This window comes from Diadema setosum, chromosome 9, assembly GCF_964275005.1.
Source record: "Diadema setosum chromosome 9, eeDiaSeto1, whole genome shotgun sequence".
Lineage (NCBI taxonomy): Eukaryota > Metazoa > Echinodermata > Echinoidea > Diadematoida > Diadematidae > Diadema > Diadema setosum.
In genome coordinates, this window is record NC_092693.1 from 29,014,422 (window position 1) to 29,030,018 (window position 15,597).

Consider the following 15,597-nt stretch of genomic DNA (forward strand, 5'->3'; position numbering starts at 1 on the left):
AAAAAGCAGTACATGGACATCATTTCATATTTTCAAAAGAGAAGTGAAAAAAGTTTTTAGCAGATGAAATCCCAAATATATCTCATTTATCTCAAATTAATAAAGATGTTATAGCCATTTTTGCATATGTGTAATATATATATATATACGTATATATATATATATATATATATATATATATATATATATTCAAACGACCTCAATTCAAGTACATGTACATCATTTCATATTTTCAAAAGAGAAGTGAAAAAAAAAAGTTTTTAGCAGATGAAATCCTAAATATATCTCATATATCTCAAATTAATAAAGATGATATAGCCATTTTTGCATATGTGTAATATATACATATATATATATATATATATATATATATATATATATATATATATTCAAACGACCTCAATTCAAGTAATTTCTGCAGAGAAAATTAGATCAACGAAACTATACAGACTGCTCAATTGAGCAGATCCTCAGGTATATGCTGATGTTACATGGACTGTATTCCAGAGAACAAACGAATTGATACTGTTATTCTTCCTAGCATCCTTGAAAATCTTGGGAACATCTCCGTAAAAGTGTGTGAAAAAGTTCTTCGTCAGCTCGTCGGTGAACGACAAATCATCTTGCTTGCCAAAATCACCATTGCGGATGACGGAGAGCCATTAAACTGTTCCAGAAAGAACGACAATAAAAAGAATAAAAAAGTTGGCAACTGCTGATGCTATTGATCAACCCGACAAAAAGGCGGAAACGGGTAGAAATGTATGTCGTAACAAAACAAATACTAATAGGCATGAGTAGTTTTCCTCCATTCGTTCTCCGCAGATGCATCATTTGACTACAGAATGAACGGAGTGAGGTGAAGGATATTAGTTAACACTTTGGAAACCAGTGCTCGCTTAGATTACAAGGATATTCGATACCTTTGTTACCTTATAGTGATTATTCCACATTGAACTTTCGCAGTGGGTATATTAATGGATTAAACCTGCCACTGGAAAATATGGAGTTTGTTGCAAATTCGTCTCTGAAGCGCGCAATTTTGAGAAGACAGTGGAACTTCTTCGACAAGGTATGCAGCATTATTTACTTCATTCGTGGATTTCTATCAGATGTATCCCTGTCTTGTCAAACAAAAATCGTGCAAACCACTTTTATATTCGTAAATTGTAACATTTGCTTGCTTACCTACAGACGATTAATTCGTGGTCACTGGATCGTTTACTTCTGTTGTGTCTTGGAAAGAAAGATTCTTGTTAGCATTTCTAGATAGATGCATGTATCACATGCTAGGATTGTATCATTCGTGAATTATCAAACTCGTTTGTTACAGGTTTGCAGGACGTTTTTAGCATGATGATGACTTTAGCATGAGTTGACAAGAGCTAGTTATTAAAACATTCCAGTTATACAAATTCTTTTAATTATCAGTTTGTTCACGTTGTCATTGTATTATCATTGGAAGTACAACCGTCATTTGTATTATGATATCCTTCATGAGAATATTGGAAAAGAGTTGTCGTGTTTCCATTTTTCTAGCAAATCGAAATTTGATCTGGATTTCACAAAAGGAAACAACATAACCTTGCTTGACGAAGAACGAGATTCATCTACTATGATCATGATAACGACATTGATGATGATATGGTATCATGGAGATGAGATGATGATGATAATGATTTTTATTTTTCTTCCTCTGCTAGATTTTCTTTTGACGTCATCATCATCATCATTATCATCATCATTATCTTTTGAAACCATTATCATTGTTATTATTACGTGGCTTCAGATACATTCTTTGTGTTACCGCTGACAACATTTTGTCATTTTTTTTTTGGCTAGGAAAACAAAGGTGATGATTTAGCCTCATAAAATGATCTTTCTTAAAACTGCTTTAAGTAAAATTTTTTAGTAAAATATGTTCGTAGTGATAACTTTGTCTACAAATAGTTAAGCTCACTTTTTAAAAGAACTGAAGTTGTTTCTTTTCTATTAAATGTTTTGCCAATCATATATATTTGATGCCACAGCGTGAAATATTCCATGTATCATAAGGAAAGGGATATGCTATCAAAATACGAAGTTATTTATAAATACGTTGTATTGTGGAGTAATCAAAATCAGGCTTAAAAACAGAGCAACGTTTATTGCTACCATCTTAATGGCTACGGTTCATGTCTTAAATATAAATGATTATGACAAGTAAAGTGAATTGCATATTTTGAGGCTTTATGAGAGGAAACATATTACTAATGGGCAATCTTGGTAGGACGTTATAATGAAATACATGTTAAAAAAAAAAACACATTCTAGAACAAAGCACAGGGTGGGATGCCCAGGGTATTAACGTGGATAATTATACCTTGTGAAGTCATCTAGATACCTTCGTTTGGTTATTGTTTCGTGTATTTTTGTCTGATTGGCTTGCAGCCACTTTGATATTAGATTGAAAGAGGCTCCACACTGTTGCCTAAAATTGATCCAAACCATTAATAGAATGTTGTTGGTACCTATTGTGTGTGCCAGTGTAAAACAATTGTGTTGCAAATTACACGTATGATTAGTCGATAACTAGCACCTTGTCAATAAGCCGTTCCGTTACATACGCCGAGTCCCTTGTTACAATCAATTCATCCCTCCCCCTCCCTCGTGCCAACTACGTGTACCTTGCCATTTTAAATATTTCTCAACTGTGTGATGGGCTTTTTGATTATCTGTTGTTTTGAGCCCTCATCAAATATATATATATATATATACATATATATATATATATACCTTTATGGCCAATTTTTCCTCCTTTTTTCTTATTCTCCATCGGACTTATGGGGTCTTTATTAGTATGTAAATTCTCACTGCTGGTAGTAGTAGTAGAAGTAGTAGTAGCAGTAGTAGTAGAAGTAGTCGTAGTAGTAGTAGTAGTAGTAGTAGTAGTTGTAGATAGTAGTAGTAGAAGTAGTATAGAGTATGTAGTAGTAGTAGTAGTAGTAGTAGTAGTAGTAGTAGTAGTAGTAGTAGAAGAAGTAGTAGTAGTAGTAGTAGTAGTAGTAGTAGTAGTAGTAGTAGAAATTTGTACCCCATGGCAACGCATAATAATAAGTTTGTTAAGTACAGAGATTGTTTCGGCGTGGTTAAGGGTGAAACCCAAGTGCTGAATCATTAATCGCAATTGGGCGGTCATCAAAATGGTAGTGTGAGAGGCACAGATATACACTAGACTGAGCGCTTCAAAACAAGGTGGACTCGTTTTCTTTTCTTCTCTTTTCTTTCACTCTAGTTTCCCCCTTGATTGGAACATCCTTTTGACCCACGATGACACCGTCCCTCCATCTAAATTCGTATTCATGCTCTCCGTTTTAGGGCCATCGGTAATAGAGGTGCAATGTTTGTAACGCACAATGGCAGGGCGATCGTTTTTGAGGAATACCGATCTCATACTTAGCATTCAATTCAATTCAATCATAGTTTATTTCCAATCCAATCAATCAACGAGAATCAAGGAAAAAAAAAAACATAGCATAAATGGTTGACCGTGCGTTGCCTGCGTTGGCTTTGCGTTTAGACCTGGCGTAGCGTTGTCTTTGCAGGCAGCAGTGATATAAATACTATAGTATTAATATGTACTAGTAACTCGCGACGAACCTCTGTCAGCCAGTGTGTATAATTATGTGTATCGATATGTTCTGATTAATAGGAGAGATATAAAAGACTTGTAATAATAGGGCAATGGTGAGGGGTCAAGGACAGAAAGTTGAGAGAATGTGGAGGTGTGGACAGTCAATGAACACAGTTCGCCTATTGGATGGAATAATATTATTTTCGCGTAAATAAGTGGCAAATTACCACTCAGTATAGAATTTCCATGACAAATACTTTTCTGAATATTGTTTTGATGATTCTACATGATACAACACAAACAAGCCTTTCATGTAAGTCCTGTACCCTAATTCTCTTCTTATCCATAAGATAGTAATTATTTTTTTCTCATTTTTTAAAAAGAAATCTTAAGATATCGTTGAGCAATACACAAAGGACTGTACAGCCTCACTCTAGCCTAACATATTTTAACTTCGTTCAAACCAAAATGCAAACACCACGCACCCACCGACACACACATGCACAAAAACCGACACGCCCTCTTACACACTATCACATGGGCGTTCTCTTTTCGCTCATTTCTTTTATTCTAAAAATTTCTTGGCATATTTTCATTTATTTCGAGGCCACCACCCTATGTAGTCAAGCTTTGCTCATGATGGCAGTCTCCTGCAAGTTTATTTTCTTTTGTTCTTTGTTGGCAAGGTGCGATGAATTTGTCATGATATTGTATAAAAAATGATATCATAGAATTATGGACCGATGACGTAACACATCGGAAGCATAGATACTTAATGTTTTATAATTATCTTTATTTACAGAAACATCTTTGTCATGTCATTGCAATATTTGTGTTAATGTTTTTTTTCGAAGAAAACTGCAGAAATAAAGTAAACAAGCAAACATGCAAACAAAATGCCCTTTGCCGTCCGGAAGACACAGATTTTTTTCACCTCACGCCCAAACTTCATATCGGGACCCCAGACTTAACACCTGTATCTTCCCTCTACAAAGATTTACATACCACCCGGATGGAACATTCCGTGTTACGTATTCCTTCCCGGCTAGTTATTCATAACACCACATAACATTACAGTGTAATGTCATGTGAGAGTTTGGATGCTCTTTAAGAAACTGAAGATTTGGAACATCTCCAGGAATGCTTTTTGTGAAATATAATTCTGATTTCCTTCTTTCCTGTTCAAGGACACAACGATAAAGCCTGTGTGCAGAAAGGTCTAGACAAGAAATTGTTCAGAGGCAAGAACTTTCACAATCGAATTTTACTAGTCCCACATGCACATAAGATTATGTTATGTGTGTTTAAGATACTCAGCAAGACATTATTTTCCTTGCTGTGCATGTAATGATATGTGTGTTTAAGATACTTAGCAAGACATGGTTTTCTTTGCTGTGTAATGCTACTTGAACTGTGGCAGTCAAGGAAAATTCCAGGAATAGAAATATAGAGCCAAATTAATAAATTTAAAGCGTTAAGGAACGTATTAGAATGATTTTTTTTTTTTGGGGGGGGGGGGAGGGTTATCAAATTGTGTTTGAATTTGAATTTGTACCACTTTCTGCGTCTGTATAGTATTCAATTGTGTGTTGGCGGGGTAACGTAGCAGATAGATCGGGTTTTTACTTAGAAATCAATTCGTAATTACGCGATCAAGCCGCTTTTCAAACATTTACGTGTGTGTGTGTATGTGTGTGTGTGTGTGTGTGTGTTATCTTCAAGTCATATATTTTTCTGTTTGTTTGTTTGTTTTTGTTTTCTTATTTTAGTTTGAAGACAGTTTGATAAAGGTCACCTTCCTTATTATAGTTATGACTGTGTCCGGGTGATTTCGCCAGGCGTGTAGCATGTGTTGTGTCCGACTTTGGTCATACATACACTCACACTACTGTTCCGTTGCTGTGTGATGAGAATTCGACTACTCAGCAGCACTAAGTAATAAACACTCCAAGCTTGACACGAATTCATGACTCAAACCACACGTGATGACGATACCGAAACTTTTCTAAACAGTTTCGCTGATCCACCCAGAGTGCATAAGGCTCAGACAGGGAAGTTATGCTTTCAAGGCAGGACTTAATTTGCCGACTGGCCATGGTTTTTGTTTCATGTCGTAGTCTCATGTGACTGTAATAGAAATAGTTATTAATTTCGTTAAAAATGTTATGTCTATATTTCGTCCAGTATGGCTGTAAAGTTCTCATTTTTATTATGAGATCGCAAAGGAATTAAGTTACGAGCTCACTTTCAGCCAAAGAGTCCACCTCACTTTCGTCAGTGATATGGGATGATTTCGCTGCTTCCACTTCCCAGCCAAGGACCCGCGTCACAGTTGACAGTGACAGTAGCCTTCTTTAGTATTGAACACATGGCCCATTCAGATAGAAAATCGACTTTGTCCTATAGGCCTATATTATAATAACAATGTTGGCGGGAGATACTTCTCCTGGTTGCCAAGCTATGACTGTCCCATCCATTGTACTCCCCTACTTTGGCGAAGAGAAGCAAGTGCATGGCAGTATCATCAAAATCGCTATCAATGTTTTTAGATCGGACTGTGGAACACGTTTTATACGTTAGATGCCAGATTTTTATGAGACTCATTCTATTGGAAGGTATATTTGAGGCATGAAGGGAGAGCTTGTTATGATACATGGATACAAGAACGACAAAACAATGCACCAGTGATCACTGAAAGCGAGATTCCATACCATGTTCAAAGTGACTTTATGAAACAAATTCAATTTAAACAAATAGTTAATGGTAAGGTTTCACTAGAAGGGAAACTAAAGATGTTCTTGAATTCTAGAGTTCACGGGTTTTTACGAATCAATGAAATTAGCAGAGCCCACATAATACATAAGAAGGTATGATAATGTCATCACCTCATAACTATTTAACACATCTAGGAATGGTTTTAAAAATCGCCCATTTGCAAATCAGCTGAATAACAAAGAAATGTATTCAGTTTCTTCATTTTGACAAGATGGGTACTAATTCTTAGTAGTCACAGGGTACGATATAGCACTTTTGAAAGAAAAGCATAACGATACATACAACAGTAACATTGTTTTGCATCCCATATTGAAATTATATTATCACTATAGATCCAGATATAAAAAGGCTGTATATAATGAAATAATTCCCACAAACGACAGAACTGATGACAATGAGAATGATAATATCAAGACAACAGTGGCAACGACGATATAGGATAATGAAAATGATCATATTAAGAAGACGAAGAAGAAGAGAAAAAGAAGAAATATCAAGGTTGGAGGAGGAGGAGGAGGAGGAGGAGGAGGGGAAATTATTATATTTCTGATCGATGTGGTTGTCATAACTACCTTGTGCTCATTCAAATCAAAACCATTGAATCTGTGAAATCGTGAATATGATTATGGTCAACCAGTTACATATTATAAGAAAAAAAAAAGAACCCCCGCATACTATGCCTTGAAAGCATTTTGAGAAATATGTGATATTGGATTGTGTTGTACGATGATATTGATGGAAGTAATGTGGAAGACAGGAAGAGATAAAGCAGGAGAGAGAGAGAGAGAAGAAAGAGAGAGAGAGATATTAAATACGCAACAGGGCGTATGCATTGCCCACGAGAAGTCAGTCTGAAGTGATTTTAGTATACACTGTTTACACATTGTAAAGAAGTTGGATATGGTTGAAACTACATGGGAGCCACAATCGTTGTTTACCGGTGGGGTAGTCACCAAACCACACCGACCCGCTGAAATCTGAATCAGAAACCGCAGCCACTTGTGTCTGACATGTATCGATTATATCCGAGCCCTCTCTCTTTTTTTTTTCCTGATATGAAGTGACTGCTCATGAAACAGGTTGCATGTCTGCACTAATCTTTGCTCCTTTCTACTGAAGTCAGCGCTGTAGGCACTTGTCGTGTGTTTTCTATCCCTATAAAATTTGTATATATATATATATATATATATATATATATATATATATATATTGGCATTTTTGCATTGATGAATAAAAGAACTATTTTCCTAGGCCTCTCTTCTCTCTCTCTCTCTCTCTGTAATATTATCGATTCCTCTTTCGTCTCTCCCTCTCTTTCTGTCTCCTTTTTTCAATGTCTCCTATGTCGCTAGTGCTGATTACTATCTATTTAAAAAAATATATATTTTTGTCGTTTTATGTATATCTCTATTTTTACATTTATACCAATGTCTCTAAGTGTATGTATTTACACAATATACATTAATTTGTCCGAACCATTGAAGGAGAGCATATATATATATATATATATATATATATATATATATATATATGATATTGGCCTTAATAGATCACTGTGTAAATCGCAATGTGAACACATTTATTTTAACGATCTTATTATATTTTAAGATTCGTTAAAGGGATGTATCTAAAAGAAATATATCATCTAATTTATCGAGCCACAAGTCAAATCATGGATTTCTCAGAGACAGAAAGAGACTGTCTCTCCATATGCTCATTTCTGTTTCAACATCTTTCTCCAGCTCTAGCTATGAATATAATTTGTTAACAACAAATCACATTTACAATGCCGTTATGCACGAAAGTGACTTACGATGTAGATAGTTGATTCAACTCCTCTCAGGTCTTCATTATGATTAATTGCAGTTAGAGACCTTAGTTTTGAAATTAGGCTTAAATTGAACTCTGTCTCTCACACATGCACTGAAGTGTGAATATATTTATTAAATAACTGCGGACGATTCTCCATTTTGATAAGAGTCCCATAATCAAAGCTCCAAGCTTCATGATCAGTATTTCTTTTCCTTTTTCTTTACATACCTTAAGTTCAGGGAAAATCAGCAGCAGCAGCAACAGCAGCAGCAACAGCAACAGCAACAACATCAACAACATCATCAACAACAACAACAAAAACAACAACAAACTATGACTAAGATGCAAGCGTCAGACACACCACAGATCATTCTGTATCCTATAGCACCAAAAGCCTTTTTTTCACCTCTTTCCCCCTTACTCATGAATCCCTTCCGGCAGGGTGTCGGGACGGTAAAAAAGACGACGATGTGGCAGGGATGCTTCAGTTACCACGGCAACAATGTTATGCGCTTGCTCGAGGCATCTGCTGTACACTGCTTTCCTGAAGATTTACAGAGGTCGAAACAGAGAATTTTGGAGATGACAGATGTTGAATGTATCACTTAATGTGCTTCTTTCATGACCGATTTCCCTCACTATACGTCACTATATGCCATAAATATAAAAACTTTCACTTAAACAACCTTACATAACTATACGCCTCCAGGAATTGACAAAACGCTGTAGTTTAAACAGAATGTCAACATGTTCTGTCTCTGTATGATAAGGAACATTTCTAACCTCGTATAACATATTGCAACATTGTTCGGGGGAATTGTTATAAAAGCGAAAGTAAGAGTTCAGAATTAAAAAAAAAAGAATAATTTTTATTTTTATAATTACACAAAACATGCAGTTTACGGATTATAACGCCTCAAATTGCATGATATAGAATAATCTGTAGATATCAATGTGTATGGGTGTGTACGGTAATATCTGTTTACTTCTCTCTCCAACACTCCTATATTTACAACCGAAACATTCTTCCCTAACGCGCATGATTCATAACATTCACCTCAACAATCGCCAGATGCTGTTTGTCACTAATCTCTTAAACACCATGACCCCGATATTAAATGCGGACACGTTGCAAGCATCGGGAGCCAACACTTATACCTCCTTCATGTAATTGGGAAAGACTTGAAATTCACGCTGCTAATCAGATAGACTACATAACAATCCAAACGCACATCCATCGAAGTATAAACAATGGCAAATGTTTCGTATTACCTATTGAACTAATGCCCATATTCAAAGCAGTATCAATCAATACAAATTTTCAATCTGAATTCAATTCAGTTCAATTCAGTTCAATTCAATTCAATTCAATTCAATTCAATTCAGTTCATTTCAATTCAAGAGTTTAACTATTTACATAACAAATGACTCAAAGCGATACATGTGTCAATTTGACTTTCATTCAGCTGATAAGCACAGTTCATTGAACACAATATAAATTATATGCGCGAATGATATAAAAAAAAGAAACAATGCACACTTTGTCATGGTAACAAAAAAGAAGAAGAAATCATAATTCACGAACTACAAACAACAATGTTCTCAGTCATATACATGAAACTATATAATGATGACATACACATATATACTTACATGTTTATAGGTGCTCATTATGATAATTTTATATAACTGCGCAGACATGCGGTTTGTGCTCAAATATCTATTTTATTCAAGGGTCAGTTATAAGGGTCAGTTTCGCTTGCAGTTTGTGTTATTTCTATGCTATACATTTGTACAAGTAAAATCATTTTACGACAAATCAACAATATTCACATCAAAATAAGAGTATCCAAAGAGTACTTTAATACCCCCAGCCTTGCACCTGGACCAGCACTGTACTACCAGGTTGCGAGTGATAGAAAAGAATGTCACATTTTGGCATTATAATGATATCGTCAGCACCAGAGGTTCTAGCTTGGTCACGTTGAAAGCGAAATCCAGGATTAGTAGCAGTGTATTTTTTTTTTATTTGAAAAGAAACATAATACATGTATATCATCACGAGCGTCAATAGAGATAATGCACAGTTATCCTGTATTACACGAAGTGATCGCGGGGGGGGGGGGGAGGGGAGAGGGAGGGGGAGGGAGGAGTATTGTATTGCCATGTTCAGAACTCGTAATTGGTATCTGATACTCTTTCAAAATATTATTTGCAACAACAGAAGATACGATGAATACGGAATCATCGATAAAGCGTGAATCTTGTAGCAAAGTAACGTAAATCAATGACAATTTGCATTTCAGCTACAATTTTTTTTTCTTTTTCAATATACAAAAATGTCAGGGGTTAACACGTGAAGAATCCAAACGTATCTTTTGATTTGCATGATGATTTTGGTTGCGGCCAATGTCATTGTGTTGCGAATCACACGAAGCTTCAACATTCTGTAAATTTCCCATGATGACCACTTTACGATGGGGACGTAGACCTACTCATTGTACCGTAACAAATTACTGATTAGAAAACAAACTAACACTCAACAAAGTGTCAGTTACGACAGCTACTGGACATGTAGCACCTAATTCCTGTACCTAATGCTGCAATTCCATTGGTCACAAGTTTTGCGTCGTCACAATTTCTGTTGAGAGCGGAGCGCAATGACCTTTCACCGTGCAAAGGCAAAGGTCATGAAAACACAATCACAACAATCATGGCTTCCTATCTCGGAGACGATCTGTCGTCTGATTCCGACGATGTTAATCCCTTTTCTTTCAAAACATTTCTCACGAAGTCCACTCCCAAACCGGAACAACCACAACCTGTACAAGTAGAGTCAGACGGTAGTAGCAGCAGTGAATCAGGTAATGTCATATTTTGTTTCGATTTTTCTTCTCTGATTTCAGAAAAACGGATTCATGCCGAATGGAATCGGAGGGGAGGATGATTACATTCATGTCGATGATCTTGATGAATCGGACAGCTCATTTGTTCACGTCCCTTATCGGAAACGATCGTCACAGAGTATTTTTGATGAAAGTGAGGGCGAATTAGATGAAGTGAGGGGTCACAGCCATCAAGACAGATACTCACTTCATGATCCAAATGTTATTCGACGAAGTAAACTCAAAGTTGCAGGTAAGTGTCCTTTCTCTTCCCTGGCCGACAGCTGATCGGATACAGTCCCACCTATTGAATACGCTGTATAACGATGTTAAACGGCGCGCAGTGGGATGCGATGCAATGAATGCCCGACTGAGCTGGCTGTGTCTTAGCCCGACCAGACACTGTTACGCTATGCGAAAACAGCGTCTGACGAGCACGGCATGCAGCCTCGAAGTGAGGAACCTCAACACAACTACAAAACGTAGGAACATGTATACTTTTCTCCTTTAAACAGAATACTTTACTCACGTTAAATGCATGTTTCTATTACAGAAGAATAGTTCGCCACACTGGGTCCATGGAGACCACTTGCGATAAGTCCGTGGAACAAATAAATGACACTTTCTGGTGCAATTCCTGACCGTCGGGCTTCGTCGTTGCAGAATTCAAAATGGCGCCTTGACTTATGCGCATGCGTGACCGGATGTGCTCCAGAGCGAGCGCGTGTGCGTTGAAAGTGTTGAACAAACCTTGGCGTCTGCTACACAATAACCGTGGTATGGAGCTCAATGTTCCTCGCCCGACCAGACGCCAGCCGCCGCCAAGCCCAGTACAGTTTATAGCCCTATACTAGTAACCTTGCGTACGCTGCTTGAGTGTAGCAGCACGGTCGACACCGCGACCTTTTGAAAGGGCATTCACATCACGTGACCACCCGATATCTAAACTTGGCCTGGCGTGAAAGATTGTGTACGGTGTGGATATGCTGGATATGATGATCAATTTCGGTATGTTTCATTACGTACATTTGAATACTGATAGCATCAGATGTAGAGTAAATATTGAAGAGTATACTCGATGAGTTTGAGGTGACAAAAATGATCGTAAGTATCAAAAGTCAAAGATATCGTAATACGATTACGTCGCTCTCCTAGTGGTTGGTGGTCGCACTCGTACAGCCCTGTTGCGACGTACCATGTACAGCGACTGGGCTGTGTATAGTTAGCTGTGTCTGTGCTGTGGTACTACGATGTGTAGCCCGACAAGATGCATGACAGTGCTCTGCAACGGCTACGCCGACACTTGTTTTGATAACCGTTATGATTGATTTTCCTGATATAAATTTCTGGTTTCTACTAAAATCCTAGAGAATATAGAGTTTCTACCTTTTTCACGCAGTCGGCAGTGATACTGTCACACTTGACCGTTTTGTAACCCTGCCCCAGGCCAGGCCTGGATGAGATGACAAAATGGCTAGCTATGCGACTGAGTGAAACAGAAATACCCCTTGATCTAATTAAGTACTCTTGTCATACATCATGTTCTATTTTCTAAGTAGATGCATGTAGAATTAACGAGGCAATACCCTGCAATATTGATTAGGCGAGAGTTGACACTAGCGTATGTAACATTTTGGGCCATAAGCGAGTATCTTAAGATTTCAAATTTTGGTGGCCCGCAAAAATATATAGAGACAGTCTATAACAGTTACAGGTCTATCAAGCAAGCTGCTCAGAATTTGACTATATACGCCAACATCATCCAAAATTTGACCGCCTGCTAAATGAAAACCTTTAGGTTTGTACTTATGTGTGTGGTCGAATTTTGGCATGGGAGGTCAACCTTGGTGCAGGATTATTGGTATATATGTATAACATATACGGTAGGCCTATATTGGACTTATAAGAAGGTTTAGACATATTGTATAGATTGCCCCCAAAATAAAAGAAACGTAACCGTTTTGAACTTAAGATACCCGATTGGGCCAAAAGATAACTGCTTTGGAAATTTGGTGGCCTGGCATAAATATGTAGTGGCCACTAATGTCAAGCCCTGGATTAAGTAATGCCTCATGATGTACATTGTACACTAATTATGTGAACCTACATGCTTCAGATGAAATGAGTTCACTCATTCCTCCTGTATGAGGTTTGATATTGGATACTCAAATCCTGGAGACTCCTGGTCCTCTAGTTATTCCAATACCAAACATAACATAACTTTCCAATCCAGTAGCAGCTTTAAGTGTGACATTTTATTGTTTACATGAGGAGCCATGATAATGTATTTGAATTATATCTTCTTCTTTTTTGCCATGCTTATTTGATTCTACATCCTCTTGATATCTAAAAGTTACAATTCTATTTCAGCATATGTATTCTCTCTGTGAAATTGCAAAGTATCCAATCCAGAAGTGAAGGAATTGTTTAAACTTCTTTGATGATAGAGTTTTAGATATCAACTAAATATGATTGATTTTTAACCAAATAGAGCAAAGACTCAACTAGAGATACAATATCAAGGATGGGGTATTGCCATAATTATACAAATATGTCTCTGTTGGCAGCTCTTGTAAAGGATGTAATCTTCATCAAGTTTCATGCGTATTAACCCTATGATCAGGAAACGGAAATGTCACATTCAAGTATGAATTTTAAGTTCATGCAGTTTATCAACTTTGAAGAATGGTACTTAGACATTACCATTCAAGATGTGTATCTTTGATGCCAAAATCAGATGAATATTGAGCATGAGTGAAAAAACAAAAAACAAAAACAAAACACGATAGAACAGTTAGTATATTTTCCTGCTGGACTATTCAAAAGATCTACTCAGCTGTGAACTCTGAGAGTGTAAGTTGTGAAGACAACTGTATGTGTGTTTATATTGATCCCTGATGATTTACATGGAGAACTATATAAGCAAAATCTTCAAGATCATGCTTTTCCTTTCTATGAAAGAAGATATCACAGCAGTATGCAAATCCTTTCTGCCCACTTGGGAATATTTGAGATAAAGCAGACTTTGATAATTCTATCACCTTGCGCAAGGAGCTTTGAATTCAAACAGTGAAGACACTGATAGTTTTAGGTACCGTTTGAGAGCCTTCGTGAAAGTAGGTCCCACTCTTCCCTCAGCTCGATGAGTTATGACTTGCGCAAGTGATCATGCTCGCCTGTGATCTGACTTAAATCCCTCATGCCTAGGATGTCCCTGAAGCCATGTTAGTGATCATGCAGGCTCACAACCCAGCCCAAATTATGACAACAATTTCAAGGGGAATTTTTTTTTTTTCTATTGGCACTTCAGGAGTCACCACGCTCTTCCTAAGTCATGGTATTAGATTTGATATTTTCTGTGAGATGAATGCCACAGTGTCAATGTCAAGCTGCACATAATCATAGTTGTGGATACTCCTCCGCATCGCGTTGTAATGCTGTTGCTGGTTACTGCAAAGATCGGCCTGCGTGCATGTTTTGCTTCGTGCACCTCTTGTAATGGTTGTACTATTCCATAGGGGAAGCCTTTGCAATGTTTAAAATTCTGTCACCCTGTACAGCATGTTGTAAGCAGCAGAGGTACCTGTATATCGGTAAGCTATGTATCCCCTTTTACTCATAATTTCTGCATGCCCCCCCCCCCCCCCCCCATTTTAAATGGGAGGCCTTGCTTTGCTAACTCTCTCTTTGTTAACGGATTGGCATTGGTTCAATGTGATGAAACATTGACTTGACAATGCCATACCTTTGAATCTTGATTTCAATGAAGATTGAAGTTAGGTGTATCAGGTGCAAACTTGTAGTTCATAATGTTTGCAAAATAGAAAGAAAATATTGTATTTCTGGATTTGAGAAAATCATTTTTTATTTTTTATTTTAGCATAGCTCATTTCTTAAAATCCTATGGGATCCTCATTTTTGACATTAATAGTGCATAAAAGGCAAACTTGTTAGAGTGAGCAGACATACAAGAAAATTACCCTCAATAATCTACTTGAAAGTTTAATTCTGTCATGGATTGTAAGTATATGCTGGTTTGTTTTTTTTTTAGTTTTTTTTTTTTTCATTTCCTTAAAAAAAAAAAAAAAAAAAACCAAGCAAACCATGCATTGTGTTTTACAGAATCCCCAACAGAAGAGAATGGAAAAGACGGCAAGAATCCATTTTCCTTCAAGGCCTTCATCAAGAAGGAGAAGAGGAAAGCAGTTTACTACACATCTCGCGAGCATCTGGACAGCTCCGGAATGGAGGAAGAAGACTGGGTAAACATTTTGTTCTTATTTTTGTTTCTGCTTTAGTTTTATTTTTCTTTTGTTATTTCATCCATTTCCTTGTAAAGGCCATTCATGAACCTATCTACTGCAGCATGCATTTTTTTTCCCTTGGGGGTCATTATAACTTAACCCCTCAAAAATAATACTTTCAAAAAAAGCATGGCTGTATGGATATGTCATGGTTTTTCAGTGCAGTAAATGTTTAATTGTGCATGCATCATGTATACTGTGCAGTATA

General features: G+C 37.0%; 1 protein-coding gene across 1 annotated transcript in view; it reads left to right on the forward strand.

The window, feature by feature from the left end:
• LOC140233005 (uncharacterized) overlaps positions 1 to 15,597 on the forward strand; it is a 102,820-nt gene that overhangs the window by 3,077 nt on the left and 84,146 nt on the right. Inside the window, exons 2-3 of the mRNA XM_072313111.1 lie at positions 11,107 to 11,338; positions 15,208 to 15,347. Of these exons, the coding sequence (XP_072169212.1) occupies positions 11,107 to 11,338; positions 15,208 to 15,347 (372 nt within the window). The remainder of the gene's footprint in view (positions 1 to 11,106; positions 11,339 to 15,207; positions 15,348 to 15,597) is intronic.